At 41.2% G+C, this 18,956-nt stretch overlaps 1 protein-coding gene across 2 annotated transcripts in view; it reads left to right on the top strand.

Annotated features, from left to right (window-relative positions):
- The first annotated feature begins 2,819 nt into the window (after window positions 1-2,819).
- OGT (O-linked N-acetylglucosamine (GlcNAc) transferase) overlaps window positions 2,820-18,956 on the top strand; it is a 41,502-nt gene continuing 25,365 nt past the window's right edge. Inside the window, exons 1-5 of one of the 2 annotated variants that reach the window (XM_011943085.1) lie at window positions 2,820-3,093; window positions 5,910-6,060; window positions 7,528-7,771; window positions 14,530-14,598; window positions 17,853-17,969. In XM_011943085.1, coding sequence (XP_011798475.1) covers window positions 3,057-3,093; window positions 5,910-6,060; window positions 7,528-7,771; window positions 14,530-14,598; window positions 17,853-17,969 — 618 coding nt within the window. In that variant the 5' untranslated portion in view covers window positions 2,820-3,056. Of the gene's footprint in view, window positions 3,094-5,879; window positions 6,061-7,527; window positions 7,772-14,529; window positions 14,599-17,852; window positions 17,970-18,956 lie in introns of both variants that reach the window. The other variant, XM_011943084.1, reaches the window with a different exon arrangement.

Raw genomic sequence — 18,956 nt, 5'->3', positions numbered from 1 at the left:
CCTGGTCTCGCTGACTTCAAGAATGAAACCATGGACCTTCGCAGTGAGTGTTACCGCTCTTAAAGGTGGCATGGACCCAAAGAGTGAGCAGCAGCAGGATTCATTGTGAAGAGCGAAAGAACACAGCTTCCATAGCGTGGAAGGGGACCTGAGGGGGTTGCTGCTGCTGGCCTGGGGGGATGAGGGGGTGGGGCGGGGATGTGGCCAGCTTTTAGTCCCTTATTTGTCCCTGCCCATGTCCTGCTAATTGGTCCATTTTACAGAGTGCTGATTGGTCCATTTTACAAAACTCGAGCTAGCCACAGAGCGCTGATTGGTGTGTTTTACAGAGCACTGATTGGCGCATTTTACAAACCTCTAGCTAGCCACAGAGCCTGCTGATGGCTGCGTTTTACAATCCTAGCTACAGAGTGCTGATTGGTGCATTTTACAATCCTCTCGTAAGACAGAAAAGTTCTTTAAGCCCCCACCCAACCCAGGAAGTCCAGGGGGCTTCACCTCTCACATCTATGTATTTCTTCAGCTTAATTTAACCGTTGGAGCCATTTTTCTTTCAGCAGCAGCAGCGCAGCAGTAGCCACCAGCCACCAGACCGGGTCTCCTCCAACGCTGGTGCTACTGCTGTGAAATGTTGTGTTGTTTTGAGCAGCTGTATTTGTGATACTTTGTTACACAGCAGCAGAAAAGTAATGCAATGTCAGTGGTGTTATTGGGTGGCAAAGTTTGGGATTGGGGTTGAAGACTCAGCTGATTTAATTATAATTGGTTCTAAATTTAAAATTGCCCACACAAAAAAACCCAGAAATCAATGTGAGCAACAACAACAAACACACAAAAGCACTTCCTTCAATGTCCAGATCAAGCCTTCTTCGTCACCCCCTCCAACCTTACCTGTTTCCTCCCTAGATATTCATAGAGAGTAATATATTTTATCATCTAAATAGTCTTCTGTATTGCTCTCTAGTAGCTTTTTGTGTATACCTAACCAGGTTTCAGGTTCCTTGAGGGTGAGGATTTGTTTTGTTCATTTTTGTGCCCCCCACAGTGCCTTGCACATAGAGACTCTAGTAAATGTTACTTATTGACTGAAGAAGTAGGAGCATGACCTGTATTTCACAACAAAAAGAGTTTTAGTTAATTAGCTAGCACCCGCTCATCAGCAAGGCCTAAACATCTGCCAGTGGAATCGGAGAAGTCTCTTCCTAAAAGTTGAAAAGCTGAGTTTATTCATCACAGATTGGGAACTTGTAGTAGGTGTGTGTGTGAGGGGGGGAGGTTTTACCAATTAAATCAAATTACAAGAGTTTGGTGCCCAATTTTCAGGGGAGTTTGTGTAGTGATCTTTGTCTTTTTCACTGCATGATGTGACTTTTGATTATGGGATGGAAGAAATTAGCATTATGAATTTTCTCTGTGCTTATTTCCATAATTAATTGTTTGTTGATTGTTTTGAAGAAATTTAAGCAGAATTTGAGGATTTAGTTTATCAAAAAATGTAGTGAAGGGGTTAGGTAGCAAAAACTTTTTTTTCTTTTTTATTATACTTTTAAGTTCTAGGGTACATGTGCACAACGTGCAGGTTTGTTACATATGTTGTTACATATGTATACATGTGCCATGTTGGTGTGCTGCATCCATTAACTCGTCATTTACATTAGGTATATCTCCTAATGCTATCCCTCCCCCCTAACAAAAACTTTTTGAAGAAATTCATTGACCTGCTTTCTTAGATCAAGGACGTTTTGAAATAAAAACGCTCTCAGAGATCCAACTTGTAGCCTCTAGTGGCTTGTAATAATTTCCTGCTGATGTGGCAAGTTACCTTAAATCGTTTCTAGAACAAGACGTGAGGTATAAATGCCAATGTGACAAAATGTCTGAACAGTAGACTTGAAACTGCAGAAGGATCATAAGAACCCATTTGTTCAAGGAAGTGGAGGCAATTCATGACTAAATCTAGACGTGTGGTTTAGGCAGATGGCAAGTGAATTCATTTATCATTGTTGATCTGCTTTGAGCTCAGTGGAATCGCCGATTGTGACAATCCGCAGAGCTAGTTGGTTGAAATGAAGTCACAACTCGGAGGAGAGTCATGAATTTTGACGAACATGATTCACCTTTAACATTTTTATGGCTGTCTTCGGAGTGCAAACGCCCGGCATATCCCTGAGTTATTAGGCATTTGCCCTATCACTGTGGGCAGGAGTCTTCTGAATACCAAAACGATTTTGAAATTTCAGGCTATACGGTCAACATTGGAGGTGTCTCCATTCAACTGGCCCTGTGAAAGTTTCAGTCTTTTTCATCAAAGTGCTGAAATCGATGGCCGAGTCACAACGAAGACGGCTCCAATCGGAACCCTCTCGCTCCTCGTTTGGAGCAGCTGTCTTTGCGAGGCAATCTTCTGAATTGACTGGATCGGAATTGATCGTGAGGGTCGTAACCATCCGTTTTTGTACGAATAAAATTGACAAACTTTTTTAGACGCCTTTGGCGTTTATGTTTAAAACGACACCACCTGCTAAGTAACAGACTCTTTCTCGCCGTGGCAAACATGTATTCTTCCCGCGTGTGTGTTTGTTTGTTTTTACCCTTCCGTTACACTCTTAAGAAACTTGGCCGCTTCCGCCCCGAGAGTGCCCTAACCGCGAGTCAGGTTGACAGGGCTGCTCGCATGCGCCGTCTCCACCGTGGTGTTTGTCGCAATGGGCGCTGCGCGGAGGGCTACATGGAATCTCGACTTTGCAGCTTGAAGTCATTTTGTTGGCGGCGCTGGTTACCGGCTACCTCCGCGCGGGCACTTGATTGTAACAGAAAGTAGTTCCGGCCCGTGTTGTTTCGGCCGAGGAGCCGTCGCCGCCATTTCAAGACCGTACTAGGTAGATGGCCAACTAGAGTTCCCAGGGTTCGAAGCCTGTAACTGCTGCCGCCGCTAAAGCCCTCCAGAGCATTGCTACGGCTGCTGCCCTTGTACTACTACCTCCAAATACGTTCTTGCCGGTAGTGGCGGCAGCAGGACCAATTACCTTTTTTTGCTCTCCCTCGAGAAGCTCCAGATGGCGTCTTCCGTGGGCAACGTGGCCGACAGCACAGGTACCGGTGTCCCGTTCTACCTTGGCAGATGCCCCCTTGGGGTCTCGCGCCGTCCTCTACCTTGTATCACTCCTTCCCTCCCTTACCTCGAACCATCCCCATTACATCAGTGACATTGCTGAGCTTTTCGTAGTAGATCGGGTTTTCCGCTGTCGTCCGCTTCCCGAACATTTCCTCCTCCCTTGCTTGCTTTTTGCTCCCTTTCTTGCTTTGTTTTTATTTCGTAAATGTTGTAGCTTTCCACTCTCTCTGGGCGCTTCTATCACACGTGCGCGCTTAGAATGTCGTGGAATGGACTGCATTGGAATCCCTGCCCTTTCACTCCTTTGCAGCCGTTTTCTCCCCTAATTCCGGCTCTTCGCCTCTCCTTTTTCCCCTCCGTCTCCCCCTCCAGCCTTTTCCCCTTAGTCAGATTTGGTCCTTCTCTGCCAATCTAGGGCGGGGGTGCCGTTCCGATGTAATCATATCCTCACTTTGCATCACCCGAGGACGAGCAAAAGCTCGTCGATGGTGCCACAAGTCACCTCGAGAAGAGGGGACGTTGAGCAGCACCCCGCTAGGCAGTGCCTTTCTGGTGTTCTTTCGGTTGAGCGGTCCCAGTTTAGATTGGAAATTTCCAGGGGTTTCCTTTGCCATCGCTCAATTCCACCGCAGCCCTCAGCCTGGATTTCCCACCCTGTCCTCGGGGAACCACACCCTTCCCTTCGCGAGGTTGCCAGCCCTACTGTTCACTTCCTATCCTTGGGGGAGAAACCAGCCCGATGCTGCTGCTTTGGCGTTGACCACCCTGCCCGCCCAATTCTCGCTTTGTGTTACTTTCTCGATGTATTCCTCCGCCGCCGCCTCTGGGTCTGCCATCCCCATTCTTTAGCCCAGCATCTCTTTATTCACAGGGTGTAATTTTTTTAAGTTTCCATCCCTGCTTGAAGAGTTTGTAAAGCAACTGGAGTGTAGCTGCACAAGTACAAGGCGGTTGCCCTTTTAGACAATTCAGTCGCGAGCATTTGGTACTAAAAATACGAAAACAACCAAATTATAGGAGTGTCCTTCAGCTGCCTTTCCATATTGAGTCGATTTGGGCGGAAGGGGGTGGGGAATTGGGCTGCGCTTCTGAGGTTTCCCGCGAGGTTATTTTTTGGTTGTTTCTCAGTTGAGATGTGTGGAGGGTTTTAGTTCCTGTTTCTGGAAGTTGTGCTGTAAGTAGTAGGTGAATCGTCCATAGCATCTTATCCGTAATTGTAGGGAGTGGGATTAATAATTAGTCCGTGCCCCTCTCCCCACTTCTCCACCGTGATTTTCGAAGGTTTAAGATTCTGTACTAGCTTGCCCTTTTTAATGTGTTACTTTATTTGAGGAAGCTGTCGTTTGAAGTGTTAAAATAGATAAGCGGCATTGAAAAGTGACAAAGTAATGTGTGAAAACAAGGAGTTAGGAAGTTCTAGAAACTTAGCTAAAATGTAATTTTAGTTTCTATTAGAGAGATAACCTCTCCCAGATGTGGATGCCAGTCTCAGTGCTCTTTGTGTTGGTGGTCAGCTGTGCATTCTGTCAGGAAATTTACTTTGCTTTCCTCAGTATCCAGAACACTCATCAGCTCTAATGATTGGGGAGCTGGGCTCAAGTTTGAACACGTCACCTTAACATTGGTAGAATTAAAAAATTTGTCCATGGTTTCCCATTTCAACTAGCTAGTGAAGTGCTACGGTCGAATTCCCAGTTTAAGTATTTACAGTTGTGACAAGCAGTTTTTTTTCCCCTCTATGGGCTTTAGCTATATCTTTTAAAGATCTTGATGTATCTGGATTAAGTCAGTTGCAGCAAAGTGCTTTTATTTATTCATTATGTTGTGCTTTATCAAATATATTTTAGCGTCCATCCCCCCTCCTCCCTAACGTTTTGACCATTGCAGTTGCAGATAACTGCCTGGTTTATATAGGCTTGTTTGCACTGTCTTAATCCTTTAGTCAATACCAGAGCTCTTTGGAAAATGTTAGTGCTAAACCAACGTGGGTGGGATTTAGCCAATTTAGTCTCCTTGTGAGTTTGGGATGGTAGAGGAGCAGTAAAATCTTGGGTCTTTATTTAAAATGTTTGATGACCCCTTTAACTATTTTGGTTGTTGACAAATGACAAACATCTTGTTTATCAGCTGTTTTAAAAATAGCACTTTGACTTTTTGGTTTTTTCCTTAGGCTCCTTTCTACTTGTCCTTTTAAAGAATTAAATTGTGAAATATACAAACACATTGATAGAATTTAAAGAGTTAACACATCTGGTGTCCTCACTGAGGTTAAGACTGGTAGATTGTTACCAGTACTCCACTTCCACAAATCCAACCTGAAATATGGCACAAAATATTAAGTTTTCCAATATGTTATTCTGGTATTATTAAGTCTTTGTGACCTTGCAAATTACACGTTTAATATTTTTGTTTCTGTATGTAAACTAAGATATAAGGAATAATGTTCGGTGAATCCTTAGATGCTACCTATGATTTATAATTTAAAAGTACAAAGTATTTTTGGTCATAAAATGTAATCTCATATGGAAGTAAATATTCCTTTCTAGTTTGGGAAAGTATTAATGGGTGAATTCTAAAAATGTCAATTCTGCACTTGATGTTAACTTGGAGATATAAATAACGTGCAGAACACTCTAGTGCTTTACATAGTTTCAAGCATTTCCATTTTTAAGTTAAATATACCATATTTTTACATTTTTTTGTTTACATTTCTAACTTTTTGTTTTCCCCCCTCCTTCCCTCAAATGTTTTGATGATTCTCCAGAACCAACGAAACGTATGCTTTCCTTCCAAGGGTTAGCTGAGTTGGCACATCGAGAATATCAGGCAGGAGATTTTGAGGCAGCTGAAAGACACTGCATGCAGCTCTGGAGACAAGAGCCAGACAATACTGGTGTGCTTTTATTACTTTCATCTATACACTTCCAGTGTCGAAGGCTGGACAGGTAGGAGATGTGGGGGTACCTGCTCGTGATTGCTGCCTCTGGGTGCTGAGCTTGAAAAATGATACTTAAATATTTGAACTTGAAATTTTTCCAGTACCGGGTTTCAACTGAGCCGCCAACGCACATCTGCTCTCTCTTGCCCACTTGTGACATGCCCAGCTGCCAGTTTTTCTCCTTCCTTTTGTGGTGGTGGTTATATTATCAGTATGACTAGGGACCTTTTCTAGATTTTTCTACCTGGGTCTGCTGCTTTCTAGACTCTGTTCAGGTAATAAATTATTATCAATGTATATCTGAGCATCCAGTCTCCCTTTCATGAGACCTGTCAGTTTGAGGGACTGAAATGCTCAGAAATGGTGGTTATGTATGCTGTGGCAGGAGATGCATACCTGAAGTTTCGTTAAGTTGTTATGGTGTGTTGCTTTTAGTTAATCAGTTGAATTAATCAAAAGGGAAGAATTTGTGTTCCTGTCCTTTTAATAATTGTCATTCTGGCACATTTAGACACTTAAAGACGTGCATCATTAAATCTTAACAAATGGAAAACGAGACTCGTGCACATAGCTTTTCATTTTTCATCTTAATGATTGTGATTTCCAATGTGTGTGTGTTTTTTTTTTATTTTTGTGATGGAGTTTCGCTCTTGTTGCCCAGGCTGGAGTGTAGGGGCGTCATCTCGGCTCACTGCAACCTCTGCCTCCCAGGTTCGAGAGATTCTCCTGTCTCAGCCTCCCGAGTAGCTAGGATTACGGGCATGCGACACCACGCCCAACTCATTTTTGTATTTTTAGTAGAGACGGGATTTCTCCATGTTGGTCAGGCTGGTCTTGAACTCCCGATCTCAGGTGATCTGCTCGCATTGGCCTCCCAAAGTGCTGCAATTACAGACGTGAGCCACCGTGCCCAGCCAATGTGGTAGTTTTGTAACAAGACCCTAGTTAGAATTTAAAAAAAAAATTTTTTTTTTTTTGAGATGGAGTTTCACTCTTGTCACCCAGGCTGGAGTGCAGTGGAGCAATCTCAACTCACTGCAACCTCTGCCTCCCAGGCTCAAGCGATTCTCCTGCCTCAGCTTCTCGAGTAGCTGAGATTATAGGCGCCCGCCATCATGCCTGGCTAATTTTTTGTATTTTTAATAGAGACAGGGTTTCACCATGTTGGCCAGGCTGGTCTCGAACTCCTGACCTCAGGTGATCCTCCCAAAGTGCTGGGATTACAGGCGTGAGCCACTGCACCCAGCCAGTAATTTTGTTTAATAAGAAAAAGCTTTTCATTTTGAAATGTAGAATACCTTCACTTTTGAAAATCTTTGATTTTCCAAAATTTTCTGGCTAAGCACTAGTTAAAAGATAAGGTATTATATAATGAGCAATAGCGCAGGTCTCAAACTGTTTGAGTTGCATATGGGCCATACCTTCTTTTCTGTAATGTGAATACCCATGCATTAACACTTCTCACCTTTTCCAGATCTGCTCACTTTAGCACTCTGGCAATTAAACAGAACCCCCTTCTGGCAGAAGCTTATTCGAATTTGGGGAATGTGTACAAGGAAAGAGGGCAGTTGCAGGAGGCAATTGAGCATTATCGACATGCATTGCGTCTCAAACCTGATTTCATCGATGGTTATATTAACCTGGCAGCCGCCTTGGTAGCAGCGGGTGACATGGAAGGGGCAGTACAAGCTTACGTCTCTGCTCTTCAGTACAATCCTGTGAGTAAAATTTTAGTGGTTATTTTCCCTTCCTAGAAACCCAGAAAGAAACATAGTGTGATATTTCAGACACTAAAGTTGGTTTTCACATGGAATAAAGTCAAAAGTTTAGAAATGCTTATGTACTTAAAATGGTGAAATTGCTTTTAGCTGGTCTGCGTTATGTTAAAATATTTGTTTTATTTTGCAAGTTATATTAAAAAGCATAAAAATTCTTATTGCAAGAAACTACATCAATTTTAAAATAACACTTATAAAGTACAGGGCGCATGACTTTTTTCCTGCTGTGATTAACTTTGAATGAATTCTGGTAAGTGTTTGCAAGTTAATTGATTTTTAGGGAATTGTGGATAATGGGTCTTAATCTGTAAAATTTGTAATATAAAATAGTTTAAAACAAGATGCCACTATATGGAATGATGTGAAAACTAGGCTACAAAATTTCCTCAATATCCTATTCTCTTTTCTTTCAATGTAATTAGAAGTGATAGAATTTAGATGATACTGCTTACACTGGGCTTTTGATTAGTTTAAAAATTTTTTTCGTCTAAGTTGCAGATGTATTCTGGGAACAAGTGAGGCTCAACTGGCAGACCTTAAATTCATATTGTGTTTAGGATCTCTGAAAGATACAAAAACATAAGACTTTCCCTCAGAACTTATGATGTAGTTAGAGAAAGTAGATGTAAACTTAAGAGGTAAGTGATAGTGGGGTTACAGAAATCTAGGAAAAGTTCCCAAGTTGCATTGTCAACATTCAGTTTTGTAACCTACCTGGAAATGGCTAAGTTTATTTTAGCTACCATTTACTGAAAGTCTGTGTGGTCACTCTACTGACAGCTTCAAATCATTGGTCTTGTTAATCCTCACAATAATTCTTTAAAATAGATGATATTATTTCTGATTTTTATCAATTAAAAAAAAACCCATGGACTCAGGGTTATGTGGCTTTCTTGGGATCGCAAAGCTAGTAATGAAGTATTAATAGATATTAAAACCTGAGTCTGAATATCCTCAAAGCAAATGTTGAAGTGAAAAGAAATAAAAGTGGGATAATATGCCCAGAGGGCACCTACCCATCAAAGCAGCCCTTAGCACAATCAAAAAACCATTGATCATATCCTGCTGTCCCTTAATCTCCATTTTATTGGTTAGGAAACTAAAACTGAATTTAGTAGTTTGCTCAAAGATCCGAAGTCACTTTTCTTTTCTTTCTTTTTTTTTTTTTTTTGAGATGGAGTCTCGCTCTGTAGCCCAGGCTGGAGTGCAGTGGCCGGATCTCAGCTCACTGCAAGCTCCGCCTCCCGGGTTTACGCCATTCTCCTGCCTCAGCCTCCCGAGTAGCTGGGACTACAGGCGCCCGCCACCTCGCCTGGCTAGTTTTTCGTATTTTTTAGTAGAGACGGGGTTTCGCCATGTTAGCCAGGATGGTCTCGATCTCCTGACCTCGTGATCCGCCCGTCTCGGCCTCCCAAAGTGCTGGGATTACAGGCTTGAGCCACCGCGCCCGGCCTCCGAAGTCACTTTTCATGATGACATCTATTAACAATTTTTGTAGTTAATTTTGAGAGTTTAAACATGTCCTTAAAAAAAAAATCCATTGCTTTAAAAAAAATTTTTTTAAGAGATGGAGTCTTGCTTTGTTGCCCAGGCTGTACTCATACTCCTGGGCTCAAGCAATCCTCCTGCCTTCACCTCCAGAGTAGCTGGGAGTACAGGTGTGTGCCACCACACCTAGCTTCTAAATTTATTGGTTTTTGAATGGATACAGTGAATACCTCCAATTAGCACTCTTGGAGGTAGCAAATGAAACTAATTTCTCGTCTGTCTTTTCAGAGACACTCAGTGTGTATATATGTACATTTGAGTGACTTTATGTAAGTTTTATTGCAATACTAATCTAGCTAGTTACCCACATAAAGTTTTAGGGAGACCAGTATGTGCTGCCACTGGGCCTTGGACCCCATTTTTCCCAGGGATCAGGGCTCACCTCTGTACCCAGTTGTCACAGTAAGTTATTTCCCTTTATTAATCAGGTTGATTCTACTCTTGTTGATAGTGTACTCTCTTACACAGCTGTGATTCTTGCCATCTTTAACTCTGATGCCCTTGGCTCAGATTTCCAGTTGCCTATGTGTGTAGCAGAGCAGTCATTGCTACTGATAGTGTACCAAGCAGTAGGAGTATGTTGAGAAGGAAAACTAAAGTGAGAGATGGAACCATGCTATTTAATATCTAACCTGCTGTTAGCAGGAAGCTTATTGTTGTACCCTACCAAGGAAGTGAGATAGTACTAAAATAAATCATGGGATTACCTCTTGAATGCATTGAATGGCCTTGTGTTCTCATCTGGTTCTATGTTTCTTCTAGTGGAAGGTGCTGCTTTACTTATTTATTACTGTTTTTACCAATAAGAATGAAAATGGGATTGTGCAAATTCCCTTGATTTCAACTAAATGTGCCATAGTGATCATATTTTAATTTATTTCAGGATATCTAAAGTCTTAACTAGATTTAAACTTACTGTCAGATGCCTGTTGTCAATTCAGTACTGGTAGAATCTTGCGTCTGTTCCTTATGTTCTTGTTGACAGTGCTTAAATGCATTATTAGTACATTGTGGGCCTGAATCATAGATGTAGTTGGCATTCTATGAAAAATGGTTAAAGAAACTCAGGTTATTTTGGTTTTGCAGCAGTGAAAGAGTAGAATGTTAAGGTAGTATCTTTGGTAGCCTTGGTGACTTTTCAACAGTGTTTGTCTTTTTAAGTTAATAGATACGTCAATTTAGAAGTTGTTCTCTGTGACTTGGTTAGAGAAATTATCTTTGACACAGCTATCTCATTTTGTTCATTCTGAATTATCTTCTATAATGTTGGGTGTTTTCATAATTTTGGTAAGATTTTAGTCTGTCTTTTTTTTTTTTCTTGGAGACGGAGTTTTGACCTTGTCACCCAGGCTGGAGTGCAGTGGTGCGATCTCGGCTCACTGCAACCTCTGCCTCCTGGGTTCAAAGGATTCTTCTGCCTCAGCCTCCGAAGTAGCTGGGATCACAGGGGCCCACCACCACGCCTGGCTAATTTTTTGTATTTTTAGTAGAGACAGGGTTTCACCATGGTGGCCAGGCTTGTCTTGAACTCCTAACCTCAGGTGATCGCCAGCTTCAGCCTCCCAAAGTGTTGGGATTACAAGCGTGATCCACTGTGCCCGGCCAGTCTCTTGTATTTGAAGGTCTTATTGCAGATAGCATCTTGCAGTGGCAGCACATGTTCTTTTACATGATGACTCAACTAGAGTTGCCTATACCTGGCAATTCCTTTTACAAATTATGTACAAAATTGTCCTTTGTGTAACGGCTATAACCCTGAGTTGTTTTAAACAGGTCTGTTTCTGAATCTATAGGTTGTTGAATTTGTTGCTTGTGCTTTGATTGTGGATGCACAGAACGGAGAGCTGCTGGCATCCTGGCCATCATGTGTGTTCCTGTCATGTTATTTATTACTGCTGAGCCTCACTTATACAGCTGCACTGTAGAAAACCATACATTTCGATTCTTTTTGTTCTGCTTTTTGTTAAGGTTGCTGTGCAAATGTCATATTTAAATACGTGAGTGCTTATTGTGTGTATGCAATGCTTTGTTAGGAATTGGGGAGATGTGTTGTGGTTGAAGTTGGCGGGTTATAATATAAGACAGGACCTGACCCATAAAGGAAAAAATGGTGTAAGCTCCTCGGATGATAATTGTTGGAGAGTATTAATCAGAAGATTTCCTCGAGTGGGTGCTTATAACCTAAGCATTCTGTAGGAAGGTAAATAGCAAGTAGACTTCCTTGGCTGAAGTGGTAGTCAAGTAGTAACAAGAAGTGAATGTAGTAGAGGAGAGTCAATTGGAAGATTTAGAAAGAATAGAGAGGCTGAGGAGTTTGAATTTAATTTGAGAGGCAATTGAGAATTACTGTAGGTTTTTATCGACCTGATTTTACTTCATATGTATATATGTGTCTAGATGTTGTGGCTGGTGGGGGCGGAAGGCTCTAGGGGGAAAGGCAGGAAACTGATGCAATCTTAGGAGGAATAGTTCTACAGGAAAATCTTACTCATTTCCATCTCCTTTTATTCTCACGATTTTCCCTTGTTTGCAGTGCCCTTCTCCTTTGTCTATTAAAACCCTTCTCATCCTTCAAGGCCCAGCTTAAACTTCTCTTATGAGATCATCATCTAGTTCTCTTAAAATTCTTTACTACTGAGTGGGCATTTAGTGTGTGCCTTGTCTTTTCACATAGATTTTAAGTCCCTTGATGATAAGGATTCTATATCTTTTCCCTACAGTTCCAGGCATGTTATTGAATTGAGTAACAGTTTGCATGAAATGTATTAACCTGGGATGGATAGAATGGGCTAGTTTTGAGAAATATAATTGTCAAAAACGTTTTGATTTGATAGATGAAGCAGAAGTGATATCTTAGGTTTTGAACTTTTGGGAGAATGGTGGTGCCCTTGCGTTTTCTAGAAATTAGCTGTTCATGCACATAGGTTTGGATCCCCAGACAGGAGAATTGGATTTCACCGTTACAATTAATATGACGTTTTAGCTTTTTCTAAAACTGTCTTATTGATTATCTTATAGTAATCTTGAAGATAATCTATTTTTAACTATGAGCATTGTGTTAACTTGATTTAGTATACTGTAATGGATCTATATGATAACAACAAAATATAGATAGACAGATACACTGTCAGGACTTAAGTGGCATCCATCCAACAGTTCATAGAAACTAGAGGGTAATAAAATTATGCATTGGTTGGCTACTATGTATGGCCATTACGGTCATTGTTGGAGAATTATTGCAAGACTTCTGATTATTATGGCTTAGAAAAGGCATAGGAATTGGTAAAAGTCCAAACATATATAACCACAATTATCGAGTAGTAGAAGGAGCTTGTATGAATGGATTGGATTATACAGTCATGGTCTGCCAAAACAGGGGTAACCCTTTAAGTTTAGAAAAAACATAACCATACAAAGTAGATAGCAAGATTATATAATTCATTACTTCTGAGAGTATAGTGTTAAAAAGTGCTCAGACTAATTAGAGGAGAAGTCAAATAAGATTAATGGTACCTTTGATGTTTTGAGGATTAGTATTAGCCTTTTGTGCTCGAAGTGATGGGAGACAACCTAACTCTCTAGAACATCAGTCATTGCTTGAGGGACAGTACTGAGTCAGGAAGATCATGGAACTGACCCAGTATGGCTGACTGTAAGATTGTTGTGTGGCAGCCTATACTTTGTTGGCAGACTTTTTGGTTCACCTGATGGATGATACTATACAACCACAAAAGCTGTTTATCAGTAGAATTAATCAACTGATTTTGGAAACCATAATATAGTTCCAGAGCAAATCATATATATGATGATTTTTCGGCACAGTTGACAGAATTTCACTTTCTAGGACTTAAGTCTCTTTCACCCATGGAACAGTTTGGAATAATAAGCATACTTCCTATTGTCATTGTTTCTGCCTGTCGACTGGCAGATGTGACTGACAATGGCAAAATAGGGCAAATAAAAATTTAAGCTCACTGTTGTGATGAGTGTCTCATCTAGATGAACGGACTGGTGAGTCAGATGACTAGCAGCACAATTGAGCTGCTAATAAAAAGCAGAGTCAACTGCTTTTCATTATTCACCCACTCAACTCTAATGGCACTTAATACTAATGAGTAATCTAGTGGCAGGTGCCAGGATTGAGGCTTTGGTTGGATAATTCTTCTGCCCGATAGTGAAATGAAGTCAGGGTTTCTAAATATGCCTGACAGTCTAAGGGGAGGTTTGCTCATAGGTAGTCATTTGCTAAATATGTTTTTTTCCACTCTGGAAAATTTTCGGTCCTTGACACAGGAGTGATTCATCATAACCTTGAATAACATAGTTGGACAAATATTTGAGAGGTGTGTGTATATATGTATTTCTTTTCTTTTTTTTTTTTTTGAGACAAGAGTCTCTGTCGCCCAGGCTGGAGTGCAGTGGCGCGATCTCGGCTAACTGCAGTCTCTGCCTCCTGGGTTCAACCGATTCTCCTGCTTAAGCCTCCCAAATAGCTGGGATTACAGGCACATGCCGCCATACTTGGCTAATTTTATATTTTTAGTAGAGATGGGGTTTCACCATGTTGGCCAGGTTGGTCTCGAACTCCTGATCTCAGGTGATCCTCCCACCTCGCCCTCCCAAAGTGCTGGGATTATAGGCATGAGCTACCGTGCCCAGCCTGATATATATATGTATTTTTTAACGTGACTGACATTTGGGGAGGAGAGAAAGAAGTTGTAGTAAGGTCCCATAGTCTTTTACCTGAAGCTAATGGGGCCAAATGCATTTCAACGTTCAGAATTTTTAGGATGTTAGAAAGATAATACCATATATAAAACACCCAGAAAGGTCTGGAGCAGCACCTTTTAGTAAAACACATTTATATTTCTGCAGCAAAAGATAGGAGTATTCATACTAAGTGAGATAACTAAATTCTATAAATAGTTTCATGTCACCTCAAGTCAGGTTTAACCCTCAAATGAGGTTTTGGAACTTTTTGGGATTTGGAATTGTGGATGAGGGGTTGTGGTCCTGCACTGAAGTTTGTCAGGCAGTATCTTTAGTTGATAGAATGAAATGGCAGGGAGCTAGATGCTTAAAAGTGATTTCAAGATATTTTTAATTGACAAAGCAGAGTATAATTAATGACAGTGTCTCTGGGTTTCTAGGATTTGTACTGTGTTCGCAGTGACCTGGGGAACCTGCTCAAAGCCCTGGGTCGCTTGGAAGAAGCCAAGGTAGGTGTTTGATAGAACACATTTAAACATCAGTGTTATGAAAACTTGTACTTTTTGCCAAGTCTTCAACTCTTCATTGAGCTATCTTCACAAAACAGTCCTTTGAAACTGAGGAAAACTGACGGCATGAATCGCCTCAGAATAGAGCAAGGCCAGGCTTTGGCATATCTGTTCTAAATCTGGGGGTAAAGCAAGAACCTGAACATTTTGGAGCCTTTCTGCTGAGCTAGACCATCTTTATAACACTGGGCTCCGTCATGATCTTATGTGGGAATAAATAACATTCCTTCAAATCTGAGGCTTGCCTGCTGGTGACAAGCAGAGCGCCTGTGATTTGGCTCAAGACTCCTATATGATGCAGGTGCCATTGAAAATGCTGCTCTTCTAAGTCCTTTGTGGCTTGTAAGTGGAGAAGAATTTCATCCAAATGTTACCCTGTAATACTGGCATTTAAAATTCTTATTTAACCTTCCTCCCTTCATCTTCCTCACCCTTTACAGTGGAAGAAAGGCTGTTAAAATGATTGCAAATTAATAATTGGAACATCCTGTCCCTTCTTGTCCCCACTCCCTTCCCAAGTTCCTTTTTCCTCTTTTCCAATCCTAGTTGTCTACCTTCTTTTCTTCCTCATTTCCTTCTTTTATTCCTCCCCACCCCAACCCCTTAAAAAAAAGGTCAGAAGGACAAAGCTGGTTTGTTTGGGAAATGGACTGATCGAAAGAAAACTTGCCAAAGTGGAAAGGTGGCTTTTAGCATTCTGTGTTTCCAAATAATGAATTTGAACACCAGGTTGGGTTAATTAAAGCTTTTGGTATAATTTAAAATTAAATTTATAATGCAGTTGTCTTGTTACAAGCCACCTTACGCAACCGCGCTGCAGGGGTGAGGAGTGGGGAGAAACCAGAATGCTTCTGAAACTCCCACCTGTTGCTCTGAGCCCCACGCGCATGCTAATGCGTGGAGTGTATGCGCAGCGTAGCTGTCTGTTTGACTGCTTCATCCAGGGAGGGAGAAGGCTTTTCAGCACCATCTAATGTTAAAAGGCACAGTTTTAAGTGCACAGCTCATAAATTCTGCTGACGTTTTGGATTAACCTTATGTAGGTTGCCAGCTAATGAATTGTAATTGATTTCAATCTTAGCCGATAAATCTAATTGGTAATTTATAGAACAAATATTTGATAAGCTCCTATTAATTGTCACCCCACCAAGCGGACAGCTAACATGAATTGCACTTCACTGCAGCTTTAGAGATCGGTTTAGGCTGAGACATTGCGCCTGCCTTAGGTTGCTGACTTCTTTATTTCAGAGCTCTGGAGACACCTAGTTTGAAAAATGTTATTCTGTTTTTTTGTGAGAACTTAGTAAACAAGAAAATACTCTTGAGTGAAATGCAATGTATTTCTTTTGTAATCAGTGCATTTGAAAATTCAAGCCAGCATATTCCTAGTAGATGGAAGCAAAATTAAGTTGTCTTTGTAGAAAATGAAGAGCCTTTCTTCCAGCAAAAATCCCTGCTGTATGCAATAGCCCTGATTAACCCTCTCCCTTCTGCATGTTTCCCATGTTACAGACTTGAGACTGTCCTCATTCCCATATGTAATAGACATCCAAAGAATTTCAATTGCTTTGTTGAACTTTTACTAATGATCTTGTTTTTATTTTCTCTCTTGTTTTTGGTTTTTCACCATTGATATTGTATTTAGAAGGTTTCAGGTGGGTGAAACCTCCTATTCCATGCGTAAGGTGCCTCGCTGAAGGGAGCTCGAGGCCTGGATCTAGGGCAGACACACAACCTCCTCCTCCTCTTCCAGCAAGGAACGCACCGAAAAGTCACATGATGAGAAATATGGTAACGGGTTTGTAACTGCCACAGCAAAACAATTTGCCTCCATGCCTGAATCTTCTGTCTTGTGGCTTCAGAAACAGCTTAAAATAATTTTATTTACAAGCAAGTTATGTAAGAGAATGTTTTATACTATAGCCACAATTCTGTCAAAGATAAGTAAAAGTTAATTGATATTAAAAATTATTAGAGATAATTTACTTAGTAAAAGCTTCTAACTCTTCTTGTTGTTCATTTTTTTTCCTTTTTTCTTCTTTGTTTGGATTGCAGCATTCTGCTCTTCTGATGATGCGCTGTGACCCTGCAGTAGCGCACAGGCTGCGCAGCGTTAATGCGCATTGCGTGCGAATGAACCCCTGTGAACGGTTGACTAGATGAGTAATCTGATTGACTGGCTCCCTCAGTCCTATTCTGTAGCCTTTTTGGATAAAATTGGGTTTTAACGTACCTCGAGTCCAACTAATCTCATTAAACGAATATTCTCTATGGGCCTGTCTAGTAGATTAATGGATCTGGTTGGCCGTTTGCTGCGTCTGGGGGTGTTCTATGTAGCGCAGCAGTTCGCAGCGATTGCGCAGTGCGATGCTGTTAGGTTGCGCAAGCGATGTTTGCGCTCGCATTACAGGGACCTCAACCTAGGTGCAATCCTGTCATGTGAGGTTTTAGCTTCAGTCCTCCTTGGGAGACAGGGGCATTGTGAGAATGTAACTTAAGGCCTGGCTTTATGATATCCAACTTGGCAGAAAGACATTTTTCTCTTCAGTAGCATAGTTTTGATGTTAGTGAGGAACGTTGTTGAAGAGCAGCATTTCCCAAAATGTGTTTCATAGTATTCTAATAAAATGCCCAATGAAAGAAGAGTTCCATGGTCAACTAAGTTCAGGGAACCCTGTTATACTATTAAAGGCTTAGGGAAGTCCAGTAAAGAAACCCGTTTTCCTAATTTATTTGATCATGAACTCCTTTTTTTTAGCCATACCTCTTAACACCTCATAGAACACACTTTGGGAAACGGGGTAGGAAAACTCGGCCTCAAGTTGCGCCCTCTAGATAGCACTTGAAAACATGACAAGGGCCAGTAGTTTGGATAAGAAAACTCCATCATAGAGCCTTATAGCACCTGACTTCACAGTTAAGTCCCAGTGTAAGGGTTGGTCTTTGGTTGGCAGAACTGAACATGGTGGTTTGCACTTGGGTTCTGGTGGCGCAGGCGCAGGAGCAGCCAGCTGTGGCAGCGCATTAGTTTTGGCGCAAGCGAGCCTATGCTGCAGGGTCACTTTTGGCTGGTCAGAGAAGGAATAATGATATCACCTTCTTCCCCCCCCAATCTTTTTTTTTCCCCTTTACAAATTTTCCCCTTTCCCTTTACCTCCTTTCCCTCCCATCTTCTTTCATTAACCCCTCCTAAGGCATGTTATTTGAAAGCAATTGAGACGCAACCGAACTTTGCAGTAGCTTGGAGTAATCTTGGCTGTGTTTTCAATGCACAAGGGGAAATTTGGCTTGCAATTCATCACTTTGAAAAGGTTAGTCATTAAATTAATAATTGATATTTTTGAAGTGCTTACGTGTGTAGTGTTTTTACTAGAACTAAATAATAGGTGTTAACCAATCTTTGTTTCTCTGGCAGTATAGGCAGTATGTGACTTACAGAGAACAATGACTTGACTTAAAATATTTTTTCAACTTGACAGTGGTGCAAAAGAGATACACATTCAATAGAAATTGTACTTTGAGTACCCATGTAGCCTTTCTAGTTTTCCCTTTCAGTACAAGATTCAGTAAATTACATGAGATGCCCAACACACTATTATAAAATAGGAAGGAGGCTGAGGCAGGAGGATCACTTGAGCCCAGGAGTTTGAGGCTGCAGTGAGCTATGACCATGCCACTGTACTTAGCCTGAGTGACAGAGTGAGACCCTGTCTCTAAGATTAAAAAATAAAAAGGTACCATAAAGACACATGCATGCATATGTTCATCACTTCACAATAGCAAAGACATGGAATCAGCCTAGATGCCCATCAATGGTGGGCTAAAGAAAATGTGGTACATATATGCCATGGAATACCATGTAGCCGTCACAAATGAAATCATGACCTTTGCAGCAGCATGGACACAGCTGGAGGTTATTATCCTAAGTGAATTAACGCAGGAACAGAAAACGAAAACGAAATACTGCACGTACTCACAAGTGGGAGCTAAGCATTGGGTACACATGGACAGAAAGGGGAACAATAGACAGCAGGGCTTACTTGAGGATGGAGGGTGGGAGGAGTGTGAGGGTACAAAAACTACTCATTGGGTACTATGTTCACTACCTGATGGACAAAATCATTTGTATACCAAATTGCTGTGACACAATTTACCCATGTAACAAACCTGCATGTGTACCCCGAATCTAAAATAAATGTTGGAATTAAAATAAAACTCATATTAAAGTTTTAAAAAAGGTCTTTGTATTAGATAATTTTACCCAACTGTAGACTAATGTGTTCTGAGCATGTTTAAAA

The sequence above is a fragment of the Colobus angolensis genome, unplaced genomic scaffold, assembly GCF_000951035.1.
Source record: "Colobus angolensis palliatus isolate OR3802 unplaced genomic scaffold, Cang.pa_1.0 Scaffold216, whole genome shotgun sequence".
NCBI classification, from domain to species: Eukaryota; Metazoa; Chordata; class Mammalia; order Primates; family Cercopithecidae; genus Colobus; species Colobus angolensis.
Note: the sequence above shows the minus strand (reverse complement) of the source record. Positions and strands in the feature narration are given on the sequence as shown.